Source organism: Scyliorhinus torazame, chromosome 14, assembly GCF_047496885.1.
Source record: "Scyliorhinus torazame isolate Kashiwa2021f chromosome 14, sScyTor2.1, whole genome shotgun sequence".
NCBI classification, from domain to species: domain Eukaryota; kingdom Metazoa; phylum Chordata; class Chondrichthyes; order Carcharhiniformes; family Scyliorhinidae; genus Scyliorhinus; species Scyliorhinus torazame.
In genome coordinates this window covers 35,549,266-35,563,719 of record NC_092720.1, presented here as the reverse complement: position 1 = coordinate 35,563,719, position 14,454 = coordinate 35,549,266, and the positions used below count along the sequence as shown (strand labels likewise).

The 14,454-nt window shown below is 45.2% G+C and overlaps 1 protein-coding gene across 7 annotated transcripts in view; it reads right to left on the bottom strand.

Moving 5' to 3' along the window:
- LOC140389631 (transcription factor Dp-2-like) overlaps positions 1-14,454 on the bottom strand; it is a 246,866-nt gene that overhangs the window by 39,592 nt on the left and 192,820 nt on the right. For 6 of the 7 annotated variants that reach the window (XM_072473917.1, XM_072473919.1, XM_072473921.1 and 3 more), the window contains 2 exons: positions 2,510-2,672; positions 1,977-2,123 (listed from right to left, as the gene is read on the bottom strand). In XM_072473917.1, the coding sequence (XP_072330018.1) occupies positions 1,977-2,123; positions 2,510-2,672 (310 nt within the window). The remainder of the gene's footprint in view (positions 1-1,976; positions 2,124-2,509; positions 2,673-14,454) is intronic. The other variant, XM_072473918.1, reaches the window with a different exon arrangement.

Here is a 14,454-nt window from a genome sequence, read left to right as displayed (position 1 = left end):
TCAACTTCCAATGGACAATTTGTCTGCTCCACGAAACCCTCTGTGAATGTCTCCGCCTCTGGGATGGAGGTGGAGACTTTGAGTAGTTCCGCGGTACTTACCTGCAAAATTATCCAGGAAATATTATTCAGGTTAAAACCTAGTCCAACACCGAGGTAACTCCACAAGTGACCCCCTTACCCCCACTGACCACTCCCCTTGACCCGATTAGACAGCCTCAACCTCACTAGACCCGACTACCACCCGGTGACTCTCCGACCTGACCCTCCTGTCAACCTGACCTGACTACCCCTGCCACCCAACTAGTCGCTCACCTAACTACCACCTCAACCACTTAGGAACCTCACCCAACTACCCATTCACAGACTGGACCTTTAAATTTACCATATGGCAGCTGGTACTGTAAAATGGGAGCATGTCATATAATTCCCAGACACTGCGCTGCGCATTTCTTTTACAGCCGGGGTCGGAAGATTCTGGGAGAAATATCGCTCAACAGCGTCTAATCGGGGGAATCTTCTAGTTCATGGGTAATCCGCACATCATTGCCGCTCCTTAGAAAATTCGGGCCATTTTGGTTAAACTAGAGGACGTAGGCTCACAATTTAAAAGGGGAAGGTGCCCGGACAGCTTAAATTTTTAGCTACTTTACGTGAGTGCTGAACGTGTGAAATGGACCACCCAAGGAGGCAGACAACATGGACACATTTAAAGGAGAATTGAACAGTTATGGGAGCACAGATAATTAAGATGTAATAGTTATTGGGACCAAGATGGACTGCAGAATGTTTTTCCATTCTGCACAGTGATTAGTTAACATAACAAAATGTTTTCCGGCACATACGGTGCTAACAATTAAAGTTAGGCAATAAAGGCAGCCCAGCGAAACAGTACACTTTATACCAACCAACTGTGCAATACAATGGTAAGACACAGGACTGTGCCCACAATTTCCCACACAAGCAGTTTTCTGTTTCAGCAATGGCATCAGGGGCCAAAGCGAGTGAAGGTCTGACACTTTAACACAGAGAAGCTAGAGTCAAAGAGGGAGTCAAGCCAGGCTATTCTCCTGTACTTCCGTAGCAGCTAATTAAAGATCAACAGTGTAACTGGCTTGGCAGGATGTAGGCAGCCTGGATTCTTGGCTGTGGAATGGTGAGTGACCAGAAAGAGGGAAAAATGAGAAGTAGGATAGAATAGGGAAAAGGCAAAAGCTAAGGAATTAACACAAATGGATGCAGGTGTTCTTGAAGAGAGGAAACATCAAAATCACAAGAAAAGATTACAGAGCTTGTATTTATATATCAGGGTGGCCCAAATCACTTAACAGCCAGATGTATTCTAAAACTCGCCACTCTTGTAAGATAGCAGCCAATTTGCGTACCATAGTATCCACAAAACAGCAAAAGTCCCCCACAAGCCTCTGTTTTAGTTATGTTGGGTGAGGGATAAATATTGACTCGGAGAACTGTTCCGATGGTAGTGGGTCATCGTTGATATTTGCTTACAAAGTAAGTTACAGAACCGTTCTTCTACGAAACAGTGCTGTAGAATTTTCACATCCACCCAACAGGGTAGCTGGGGACCCCTGGTTAACACCTCATCTGAGATGTAGCACCTCCAACAGTGCAGCACTCCTTCAGTACTTATCCGCCTTAGATTATGTGCTCAAATCTCTGGGGTGGTACTTGAACCCATAAACCTCTGACTCAGAGGGAGTGTTATCCACTGAGCTATGGATGACATTAAAAAAAAAAAGAACTTAAAAAAAAATCAGGCGAAAGACGGTCAACTAAAACTTAACAAGTTATAAACAAATGTGTCTTGTTAGGATAACCCGATTTTCAGCCTGCTCTGATTCAACTGTCCAGCTTCTTCATGCTTTCAATTGCTCAGGTGCTAGCAAACTCAAACCATGGGATAATATTTCTGATAGGCACGAGTTTAAGTTTCAGCATGATTTACAATAACCTCACCTCAAGATTCTGAAATTCCTGAGCAGAATTTGTGGGAAGCCCAATCCATCGGATTTCTTTCTTCTCTTTAGAAATTATGTTCATAGCCATCAGCACGTTAAGTGCATCATAAACACGACGTCGGATATTCTTTTGATCATATGCCTGCTGAAAGGGGGCATGCAAAACAAATTTTTTTTCTTTAAATATTTTTATTCAAACAATTTCCATTTCATACATAACACCAAAACAACACATCCCATCAAACAACACCCCCAATCATAAATCCCCCCCCCACCCCGAGAAAGCCAACACCCCATAGACCCCCCCTCCCACTCGCCCTTTAGCAACTAATGGTGGCCAGCTCTTCGAAATACAGAAAAAATGATGCAACCCCTCAATTGTTCTCCTCATGGTGTACCCTGCCTAAGCCCACACCTGCACCCTAACCCCGTAACCCCACCTAACGGTTGGACACTAGGTGGCAATTTAGCGTGACCAATCCACCCAACGCACCCATCTTTGGACTTAGTGTGAAGGGTTATTCCACTTACAGAATCTGAAGACATGTGGTTATTGGAATTACTGAACTCAGCCACCAACTCATCGGCCACCTCATTGTACGAAGTTGTGCCCTTCCGCTGCACCTTCTCACACACTTTCATCGAAAAATGCCGTAGACCTTTTCCATTCTTTTCTCCTTTCTTGCTCCTTTTGCTGAAAAAAAAAAATCAAGATTTTAGATTTTGTTTGTGTGGTGTTTCTTTTACAATTTATTTGATGCGGGCGAATGTGAGAGAGGTCAAGCGGAGCCAAAGCCTTACTTTTTCCTTTATTTATAATATTTGTAATACTATTGCCTGTTTGATTAGCATTACTCAACTGCATTCATATTTTCAAAGGAATACCTTTTTGCATCCTTAGCCTAGGTGTGCATCCACACCTAATTTCCTTTCCTATTGAATTTACTTCTACTCCTCGTTTCAGCTGAGATTTAAGTGCAGTACATAAGCAGTGCAGGATTGTCAGAGGTGCCATGTTTCATATTACATGTCAAACTGAAGTCCTGGTCAAGGGGATGCACAAGATTCTGTGGACTGAATTTAATGGAGTTCACCGATGCGTGTTAGGTGGCGGATAGGCTTACAGTGGAGGCTACACGTCACAGTGGGAGCTACACTTCCTATTCCTGTGGGGAGGGGGAAAACTGACCCCTATTAATGCGGCAGCATTGTTTGACACGTGCAACTCACTGACTGACTAATTAGGCTCATTCCTAAGCACTTAAATGCCATTATTCCTCAGTCCACCAGGATTTAGTGGTGGCTCAACGATTCTCTCAAGCTCACATAGCCATGATCTGCATCAGGAACACAAGATTCAGCCCCTTGGCAAGGTTTCAGCTCTTTCCAGCTCCCCATTTCCCAATCAACACCACCAAAAAGCAATAATTGATCATTTCACTCTAGTATTGCTTTTGGGACCTTGGTGTGAGAGACTGGCTGCTGTATCCGCCTACACTTCTGCAAGTATTTCACTGGCTGTGAAACACTTGGAATGACCTGAGAATTTGAATCGCATTACATAAAAGTAGGTTATTCCTTTTAAAATGCGCTGCAACATATCCATCTGCATTCAGCTGGATAGGTCACCAGTCACCCACCACATTCAGCAAACCTGTTTGGTTTTCCCCTGAAGATTTTGTTGTTAAAACGTGCTTTTTAACCCAAACTTGTATTTTGTTCTATGTTCGGTAACCAACCTTCTATCTGCTGGGACGCTTCCACTTGTGCCACTTCACTTAAAATTTTGCAACACTTGTGAGAGAATTTTCTAAATGTCAATTGTGATGTACAGTAAATAAATTGAAATCTGCACTTTTCGTACAAACAAAGTTAAAAAGCATCGATTTCGCCCCCCCCCCCCCCAATTCAGCTGACACTGAAGGATTCTTTATATATCCAAGTCAGATTATAAGCAAATTTGCCAACGCACTTCACAGACTGTAAGCTGTACAAAAAAACAGAACGAACAAACTGACAGTAATTTACGTCATGGCCCACAATTTATAAAGAGCCTTACTCCCACATTGTTTCCTACAAAGAGAAACAGATCCACTTTTGTGCAACAGCAAACAGGGGTGCAATTAGTTGATTTTTTTTGTTAACCTCGAGTGGTGAGAAATCAGATCACGTTGTCGGAATAATTACGTTCACGATAAAAGGGCCCTGGCTGCCAAGGCAACCTAACCTTATATACACCTTCTGATTTCTTCCTTCCGGGTATATTAGCACATACGTAACAGCACCAAATATGGCATAACAAGTACTCTCAGGTTAAAGGAAGGAAGTCTCTGGGTTTTTTTTCTGCCTTGAAAATGCTTTAGAAGCATATTTTTATACAACGCAGAATGGGCATCAGAACACATTAATTAAGGTGAAAATTTGGATCTTCTGGGGGGAAAAATCCCTGAAACTACTGATAGGTGTTTATTACCATAACTGAGGAAGAATAATTTAATGTTCCATCTGCAGAAACAGGAATATTCAGCTTTACCTCCCATTTTAATATTGCGTTATCTTCTTTTCTAAACAATCTCACTGAACACACTTAAGCTTTCAGTTTTCCCAACAGAATATCACCCCTTTTCACCTAGAATCATAGAAGTTTACAGCATGGAAACAGGCCCTTTGGCCCAACCAGTCCATGCCGCCCAGTTTTTACCATTAAGCTAGTCCCAGTTGCCCGCACTTGGGTAACTATCTAAATGCTTTTTAAAAGACACTCTGCGACACGTCTAAACAACTAATTACCCTGAATTAATAAATGGAAAGGATTCGGAGCTTGTAATACACACTCTTCTTACCATCTCCTTTGCTATTACAAACCTTTCTATTATTAAACCTACTCCCGACGTACTATGCATGATAGTTTTTAACCTACAGTTTGCTACTGCTTCAGAAATTTTATATATTGAAACATACATAGAAAATAGAAGCAGGAAGAGGCCATTCGGCCTTTTGAGACTGCTCCGCCATTCATTACGATCATGGCTGATCATCAAGATCAATACCCTGATCCAGCCCCCCCCCCCACCTTCATCTCTCTTGACCCCTTTAGCCCCATGAGCTACATCTAATTATTTCTTGAAATTTCACAACGTTTTGGCCTCAACTACTTTTTGTGGTAGTGAATGCCACGGATTCACCACTCTCTGGGTGAAAAGTTTCTTATCCTCAAACTACTTCCGTCGTTCTGGACTCTCCCACCATCGGGAACATTCTGCATCTACCCAATCTAATCCTGTGACACTTTTATAGGTTTTTATGAGATCCCCTCACTCTTCTAAACTCCAATGAATATAAACATAACTGACTTATGAATATAAACATAACTGACTTATGTCAGTCCCGCCATCCCAGGAATCAGCCTGGTAAACCTTCGCAGCACTCCCTCCATAGCAAGAACCTCCTTCCTCAGATATGGACACCAAAACTGCAGACAATACTCCAGGTGTGGCCTCACCAATGCCCTATACAATTGAAGTAAATCTGGACGGCATGGTGCCGCAGTGGTTAGCACTGCTGCCTATGGCACTGAGGACCCGGGTTCGATCCCAGCCCTGGGTCACTGTGTGGAGTTTGCACATTCTCCCCGTGTCTACATGGGTCTCACCCCCACAACCCAAAGATGTCTCCCTGGGCCATGATGTACCCCTGGGTCCAGTCATCTCAGGAGCTGCTGGAACTGCAAAGGCAGAGTCATGAGTATCAGGAAGGGATGACAGAATCCCTCCTCGAACTATAAGGCTGACTGGAGGAGCCCGGTCTCCTTCTGTCTGAGGAGATGGTGCGTCACTTCAATGTAATGAGGCCAACACTGCAAGGAAGATGTCCGCAGTGGAGACCTTGGCGCAGGATGTGCACTCCATAGCGGATGATTCCTGTCACATGGTTCAGCTCATGAGCTCCATGGTGCAGGCTCCAGTGGGAATCCACATGCATTAGCGCCAGGGGACGGCAGGGTTTCTGGATCTCAGTTCAGCTGTCCCTCTATCCCATGGAAGAGTCCAAGGGATCCTAGACACCCAAAGCGAAGATGATCAGCTTGGCAGGAGTGCTGCCCGGGGCTTTCCACCCTGCAGACCATGGGGACATCCAGCCCATCTGACACCCACCTCCCTGTGAGCGACACCCCCCCAGCCCTGCACGCCAAGGAGGGCAGCACTGAAACACCCATGCAGTCTGAAATCAGGCCAGGATTCTCAAGTTCCAGGCATTCTCAACGTCATCCCAGTCAACAGGGCATGGATGGCAGCAGGTTGCCTCAATCATAGCTGTGGATCCTGGGGAAACACCTAGATATAGCAGCAGGGTGAGGTACAGTAGGAAACTATAGGCACCTAGTGGGTATGGGTGAACCTAGGCACTAGTAGAGATAAGTCATCATTGCTTTATCACTCTTGTATTAAACATTACTTTGTTCACCCATACAGATCCTCCATACTATCATTTCATGGCGCCATGCTCCGCTAACACCCATGCACATTCAGCGCTTCATCCCTGTGGAGTGTGAGAATCACAGCGCAATGTCTCCCCCACCTCCCACACTGACGATGCAGTAAAGACACACCACTGCTGGCACGGTCCCCCGCCACCCAATGTTCATTGGCAGGACTCGTTCAGCTCTCTGTCAGGCAGGAGTCAGACATATTGCTGAAGATGAAAGGGGCATCGCTCTCTCCTCTGCAAGTCATCATCATTCTCCTGCAGCGTGTGACCATTGGCTTTGTCGCACTCCACATGAAAGTAGGAACCATCACGAGGACCTCCCGCAGGCAGCATATTAGTGAGTTGATGTCAGACCCTATGCTGGAAGGGTTCTTCAGTCTCGAGGTCTGGTCGTCCCCAAACTGAGATGCTTTGAGGGTATCGCTAGCCCTTTGCAGGCCTTGGCCATCCCCTGTGGTCCTTGTTCCTCCTCCTCCGCATGTTGACCCTCACTGTCCTACTCATCATCCAAGGAGATGTGGCGTTCTTCCATCTCCTCTTGGTCCAGTTGCCCTCCCCGCTGCAATATCAAGTTGTGCAGAGCACAGCAGGTCACTATGGTGTGGGAAACAGTCTGTATTAGAGGGCTCTCCTTGACCGGTCCAGGCACTGAGCAGTCCAATTGCATGCTCGACCAGCATGAGCTTGGGCGCATGACCCTCGTTTTAGCGAGTCTCAATGGGTGTTTGTCGCCTCTGCACCGGCAGCATTAGCCACCTTGAGAGGGGACACTTTGACCCCCCGAGGAGCCATCCCTCCAGCTGCAGCCCATCCTCAAAGACAGCTGGGATCTGTGAGCGTTGCAAGATGTAACTATCGTGGGCGCTCCCCAGGAAATGGGTCCACACCTGCATAATGCGCATTCATTTCGTGATCACGGGTGAGCTGGACATTGAGGGATCGGTATCTTGAGGGAGAGGGTCTTTTTCCAAATTGGCAGGCAGTGACAAGTGGGGCACCGGATGGATCGCTGCTGGACCCCAGCTACTCACAAATCAATGATTCAGATGAGGAGACTAAGTGTAATATCTCCAAATTTGTAGATGTCGCAAAGCTGGGTGGGAGGGTGAGCTGTGAGGAAAATGCAGATCCATCAGTATGATTTGGGCAAGCTGAGTGAGTGGGCAAATGCATGGCAGATGCAGCATAATATCCACTTTGGTGGCAAAAACAGGAAGGAAGATTGTTATCTGAATGGCTGTAAATTAAGAGAGGGGAATGTGCAACGAGACCTGGATGTCCTCGTACACCAGTCACTGAAGGTAAGCATGCAGGTGGAGCAGGCGGTAAAGAAGGTTAATGTATGCTGGCCTTCATAGCAAGAGGATTCGAGTACAGGAGCTGGGATGTTTTACTGCAATTATACAGGGACTTGGTGAGACCACACCTGGAACAAAGTGTGCAGTTTTAGTCTCCTCATTTGGGGAAGGATGTTCTTGCTGTAGAGGGAGTGCAGCGAAAGTTTAGCAGACTGATGCATTTGCCTTCTTTATAAGTCTCCTATGTGGGACCTTGTCAAATGCTTTGCTGAAATCCATGTAAACTACGTTAACTGCACTACCCTCATCTACACAAGGGGTAGCTGGGGCTGGAAGAGAAACGGGTCCAGCCGTACTCTCCTCTGCAAGGCATTGTTTCTGGCCACATTCAGCGGAACACAATCAATAGAATTGCGAGCTCGACAGGCTCCATGTTTCTCCAGAATCAAAAACTGAAAGGAACATGGAACATGGAACAGAGAACATAGAATTCCGACAGTACAGGAGGCCCTTCAGTCCATTGAGCCTGTACTGACCATCTGAAAAAGCACCTTACCTGGCCGTATCCCCATAACCCACCTAACCTGCACATCTTTGAACTCTAAGAGGCAATTTATCATGGCCAATCCACCTAACCTGCACAACTTTAGATGGTGGGAGGAAGCTCGGAGCACCCTGAGGAAACCTACGCAGACACGGGGAGAATGTGCAAACTCCACACAGACAGTGGCCCAAGGCCGAAATTGAAATCGGGTCCCTGGGGCTGTGAGGCAGCAGTGTTAACCACTGTACTACCCTAAGGAAGAGAACATCAAAGTGAGCAATAAGGATTCCTGACAGTGCCCTGACCGCTCAGTTCTTTCAACACCCTGGACATCCATCAATGCGCTTCCCCCTATTTCAAGTTCTTTCCACTAGGTCTCACTCCCTCCCCGTCACGCAGTAGCCACTTCCCCACAGTTGTCCCTCTTAACTCCACCTGAACGAAGCACTTTGTCCCTCGAGTCTCAGCGGTTCCTAAAACCCACACCCAAGCATGAGGTGTTAGGGCAGTTGTGTGCATTCAATCGACCAGTGTTCTAATCTCACAGGAGACCTAGACAATATCCGCCCCCCCCACCCCCGCCATCGCCTTCAATGGGAGGGTGGTGAGAGGCTTCATCAAAACACCTTGCATTGGGGCCACATCTGTGTCACCCCTGTTATGTAGGCGTACAGGCCTTGGAGTTCAACGCTTGCGACAATGCTTCCAAAAGGTTAAATATTGGATGCCAATCAGCGGCACAGTCATGCATCGCAATGCTGATGTAATTGGCACAACTGACTCAGCAAGGAAGGGTCAGGGAGCTGATTGGGAAACTGGTGAGGCACACTGGATTTGTGTGAAGATTGCAATCAGTATGCCAACTTCATCCTCAGAGGTCACTCACGTTCTTACGTTCTCCCAGCTCAGAGGAGCTGCGGTTTACACGAGCCTTCCAACCTGAACAGCCAGTCACCCAGCCACTAATCCCTGACAGCCTGACCTCCATAACCAGTGGCCTTGAACTTCCAAACAGCTCATGCCCTCTGGGCTTCAGTGCTGCCCAAGTGTGGGGGTTCATTCTCACTGCAGTTGTCCTCTCCCGTGTGTGAGGGTCTTCAGCCTCATGAGGCTGAAAAAAACGATGCAACCTGGCCTCTCATGGGACACCACCCAAAAACCTGACGGTCGCTCCCAGTATGAACCCGATAGGTTCCCCTACTCTCACCCACTTTCCAGCTGTCACTCTGGAAGGGCAATCCCTCAGCGGTTATATCACCGCAAGCCTAGCAATGAGGACACGGGAAGCGCTGCCTGCAAACCAGTTACCAGACCAAAATCACCCCCATGGATTCAAAACAATCAAGTGGATAACTGCTAAGTATTTTTATTAATGTTTACTAAAATGCTGTTTGAAAACATGAACGTGCTACACCGTGAAAAGATGTGATCGCATTTCCAGATTCTGGCATTGTTATGTACAATACAGGGCTCTCTCTTTAAGCAGAAACTGCTTTCATAGTGAAAGAAATGAGTTGCTTTAGTAAGCAGCTCCAGTAGCAATTCCCTGCACAGTAAGCTGGATAGCTGCAGCAGTTGCTAGGTGGCGAGGAAAACCATTCAGCTGCCAAAAAGGAATTAGTTCTGGATATCTTAACCTGTAACAATATAAACCAATGAATGAAACAAGGCAATAAAATGGCAGCGCATTAGGGCACTCAGAGGGAAACTGCTCTGGGGAGGTTCCCACGTCATCTTTGTTTCAAAAAGTAAAATCCTATTTTTCCCGAATGAAGAATTTTAACATTAGCTTCCAAGGGGAAACTGAAGCTTACTTGCACGTCATGAGCATCAATAGAAAGAGTGCTGAAATCTTAATTGCATTTGTTAACACCCTAAAGGATTTGCTGAATTGCCACTGCCGCAGTGACGTACGAGGCAAACGCCGAGTGCGACCCCTCAGTGCAGCTAGTGCATCACCATAATGAAGCAAGATTCCATCTTCACAGTTATCAATATTTAATAAGTTTCTAATAAAGGAGGAAAAGGTTCATATTCAGGACATGGTAACTGATTGCTGGCTAAAGCATAAATGACAGTTCAAATTAGGATGTTTCATTTCAGCAATAATTCAGGGAGAAAAACAGGGAAAGTACAACCTGCATCACTTGATGGTGTGTAATCTGCACAGGAAAATGAAAGCCATCATCATTATTAGTGTTTTTGTACATACATGTATTGCATAAATGATAGAGATGCCTCAGCACGGGCCTAAGTTTGATAGAGAAGAAAAGCTAGGCGGGGGCAGCAGGGAGGACACAAAATGTTTAAAATAAAAATAAATAAAAATCTTAATGCCAGCCTCAACAACCATGAATTTACTATCTTTTTAAAGTTGCAATTAATTTTATGACGTTGTAGACTCGTGATTCAAGGCAAGGGGCAGGAGATTTAAAGGAGATTTGAGGAAAAGCTATTTGTGGAATCTGGAACTCACTGCCTGAAAGCGTGGTAGAGGAGGGAACCCTCACAACATTTAAGATGCACTTAGATGAGCACTTGAAACGCTAAAGCATACAAGGCTCCAAGTGCTGGAAAATAGAATTAGAATAGGTAGGCCGCTAGTTATTGGTTTGGCTACAAGTAGAAACAGCGGGCTGAATTTTCTATTTTTACTCAAAGCTGGCTCATGCGAGAAAAGCGGTTTGCAATCCATCAGCTGCAATGCTGGCTTTTCCTGCATATTTTCTAGCACTTTGGAAGAAAGAAAATGCCGGAGGCGGGTCGCGCACTGTCATGCTTCACAGTGCTGCTCGAGTGTTGGGATGATTTGGAGGGGAAGACCACTAATAACATTGAAATGTATTTGAATGAAGTTCCCGACCATCCTGGGCACGAATGGCGTTACGTCAATGGCAGGGATGATTGTGCCGCCGTGAGAGCTCATTGGTGAGATTCTCGTTTTTGGCCTCACGTGATATTTTGCACCCCCGTCAAACGGGGACACAAAAATCCCAGCTACCTTCTCCACATCTATCCTTTCATAATCTTGAAGGCCTCTACCTGAACACCCCTCAGCCATCTACATTTCAGAGAAAAGAGCCTCACCCAGCTGTTTTTATCTGTTCTGGTAGATATAACCTCGCAGTGCTGGTACCATTCTAGCAAATCTTCCTTCCAACGTCCTCAGTCCTTCCATATCCTTTTATATTGTGGAGACCAGAACTGTGCAAAAAGTAACCTCCTACTGTGTAACTTGCAACTTTTCATACTTGTGTGCCTGTTTGTGTTGCAAAGATGAATTGCACATTCGGAATTCTCCCTCCGTGTGCCCGAACAGGCACCGGAGTGTGGCGACTCGGAGATTTTCACAGTAACGTCATTGCAGTGTTAATGTACGCCTACTTGTGACACTAATAAAGATTATTATATTATTATATGAGTTTTCCGTTTTAAAACAATTGTGTGGCCTCGAGTTTAACAAAACTTTTCTGAATTCAATTCTAGAAATAAACTCCAGTGCTGGATTTGCTATTTTTAACATTTCTTATCAACCTGTCGCTTTTGATGATTTATGTATCCCAAGAAACGTTTGCACCTACAGATTCTCATTATCCAGGTGGCAAGTGGCCTCCTTATGCTTCCTGCCACAATGTACCGTATACATATCTGTATTAAAATTCAGGTACCAATTTGTATCCATCCGCTATATTTATTAAAATAGAATATGGTGTGGCTGCTCGCGGTGCTCAACCAAGATCAAATGTTTGGCCCTCAGCTCTAGTTTGTAGCACAAGGGCTTCAGTACAAGGAGATAGCGATTGTACCGGATGGAACAATGGGACCTCCGAGACAGTCAACTGGTGATGAAAAGAGCATAGAAAGGCAAGGCACCTGTGACACAGACAGAGAGGCATCAATGTCCACATATGTGGCAGGCAAATTATTACATAACTGGGCCTTCCAAACCATTCCTGAGAAAAACAGGGCAGGATTTTCCCTGCAGGTTTCTGAATCCCGCCATTGAGCTGAAATGGGAGCCAGAAGCCAGCAATTGAAACAGTCACTCAATGTGGTTTCCCTCGCTCGGCCTGGTCAACTCAAGGGCAGCAGGAAGGCTCTTGGAGTTGGAGGGCCAATCAAGGGCCTTTCAGTCTGAAAGGAGCAGCTGGCTGCAAACGAGAGTAAGGCAGGGAGAGGGTGTTTAGAAACGGAGGTGCCCTCTCCAAATGCCGGTGGGGGGGGGGGGGGGGGACGACACATTTTACCAGGTGGCTTGTGGGTGTTCCTGCACCCAGGCAGGCAGGGGAGGGATTGTGGTCCTGTCTGGAGCGCTGGCCCTTCAATCTGCTGTTGGGAGGCTCTCTCCAGCCACCTAAACTGGCCCTCGTCACCTGCAGAGACCCAGTGGCTCACTGAAAAATCCCAGTCCCTCTCCTCTCCACATGCCGCCTCCGCAGAAATGGCGCTCTGACAGAATTGAGCTCCTGGGGAACAGGTAAGTGTTATTTTTAGCTTTTACACGCCCCTGATGCGGCTCCAACATCTGCCCATATCAATAATGGCAATATGAACAACCAGCCTACATCTATTCATCTCTTACAGTTTCTCCAGAGGAGGGAAGGGGTTCAAGCTTCTGCAGGTGAAAAACACAAAACAGGAAATAAATATTAATTTTTAAAAATCGGAATCCAGCTAACAAAATATTATCTGGGGGCAAAAGTTATCATTGCAAACTTACCTACAGATCATAACTGCATTCTGAATAAATAAAACTGTACAAAAGCGTTTCATTTATTTCTAAAAATATTTCCATAAATGAACAGCCTTTACAGCGATTTAGCTGCAATATGTGACTAGAAATAAGTCACAATGTTCGGGATTCAAGTCTGCGGATGCACGGTAATTGTATTATGGGCTGAGTTGGCGGTGGGCTGTGAGCTGTTGTACGCTACATTGCTGGAGTTGGACCGAATCGAATGATCCTTCCATAAAATCACTTCCATTTTGTTTGAAAGGCTATAGTATGTCTCAGAACTGTTGGATCTGTAAATATTTTGAATTTGTTGGGTGAGACATCTCAGAAATATTCACTGTGCTTTACAATGTTGGAGCAGTAAAACCTGAATAAACAAGTTTATAAGCACAACAAGCTGGCAAACAACTGTTACTATCCCAGTTGATGTTATAATGGGACAGGAAGGTCCCAGAATGGAACCCTGTCTCAAAAGGCCATGAGTTTTACTTTTTTAAAAAAATGAAATGTGGAGGAACAGAGTCGCAGGGCTGCTAATTAGTTCTAACAAAAATTTATCAAACATGCAAAATTTGGATTATTCTACAACACCCCATAGCTTAACAATGACACATATATTTTAAGATTAACACAGCTGACAAAGTACATTTGAAGCCACAATGGTCTCTTTGACACACAAATTCTTTTTTTTTGTTAAAGCACACAGATTGGTTGTGATAAAACACACTCTCCACCCTGAACCTAAATTAGTGTCTGTGTATTTCTCCTCAGAATCCTCCCAGATGATCGTCACATGAAGAGTTTCCAAACTCCACTCCTAAAACACGCTTTAAAATCTTCTCTCATAATAAAGCTTTCCATTAGCGGGTTGCGTTTTCCAAAGGATTCTTTTGAACAGAGCTTCTGCTCCACTTCTATTAGTGAATCCACTCCAGGATCTTACACCCACCCCTTTCAGGATTTCTTTGGCTTGACTACTTTTACCAACACAAATTCAGATATCTAGTCACAATTATATCAATTAACATCTCAAACTGTAGCAAGATATCACAAACCTTAGAACCACTTCAGATATCTTTCTGACTTCTCACTAGCTAGCTCCTTTACAGTTCTGTGATTTGAAATGAACAGTACGCTGTACTGCTCCAGTTCTTCTTTGTTTCTTTAATTTCAGGCTCCCTGGAAACTCCTCTTCATTTCTCCAGTTTCCTTAAGTAGCGTCCTTCAGATTTCTGGCACTGGCTTTCTTAACCATTACTCCACTGTTTGGCTTTTCGTCTGGCAAAGTTGAGAGAGATGCTCCCTCTTTAGTTGCCTGTCACCAACTGCTGTAGCTTCCAATTAAAACTAAAGAACAAAAGAAAGATGTTTCCCCTTACAAGTGCCTCTAGTTGCTAGCCACCTATATTTA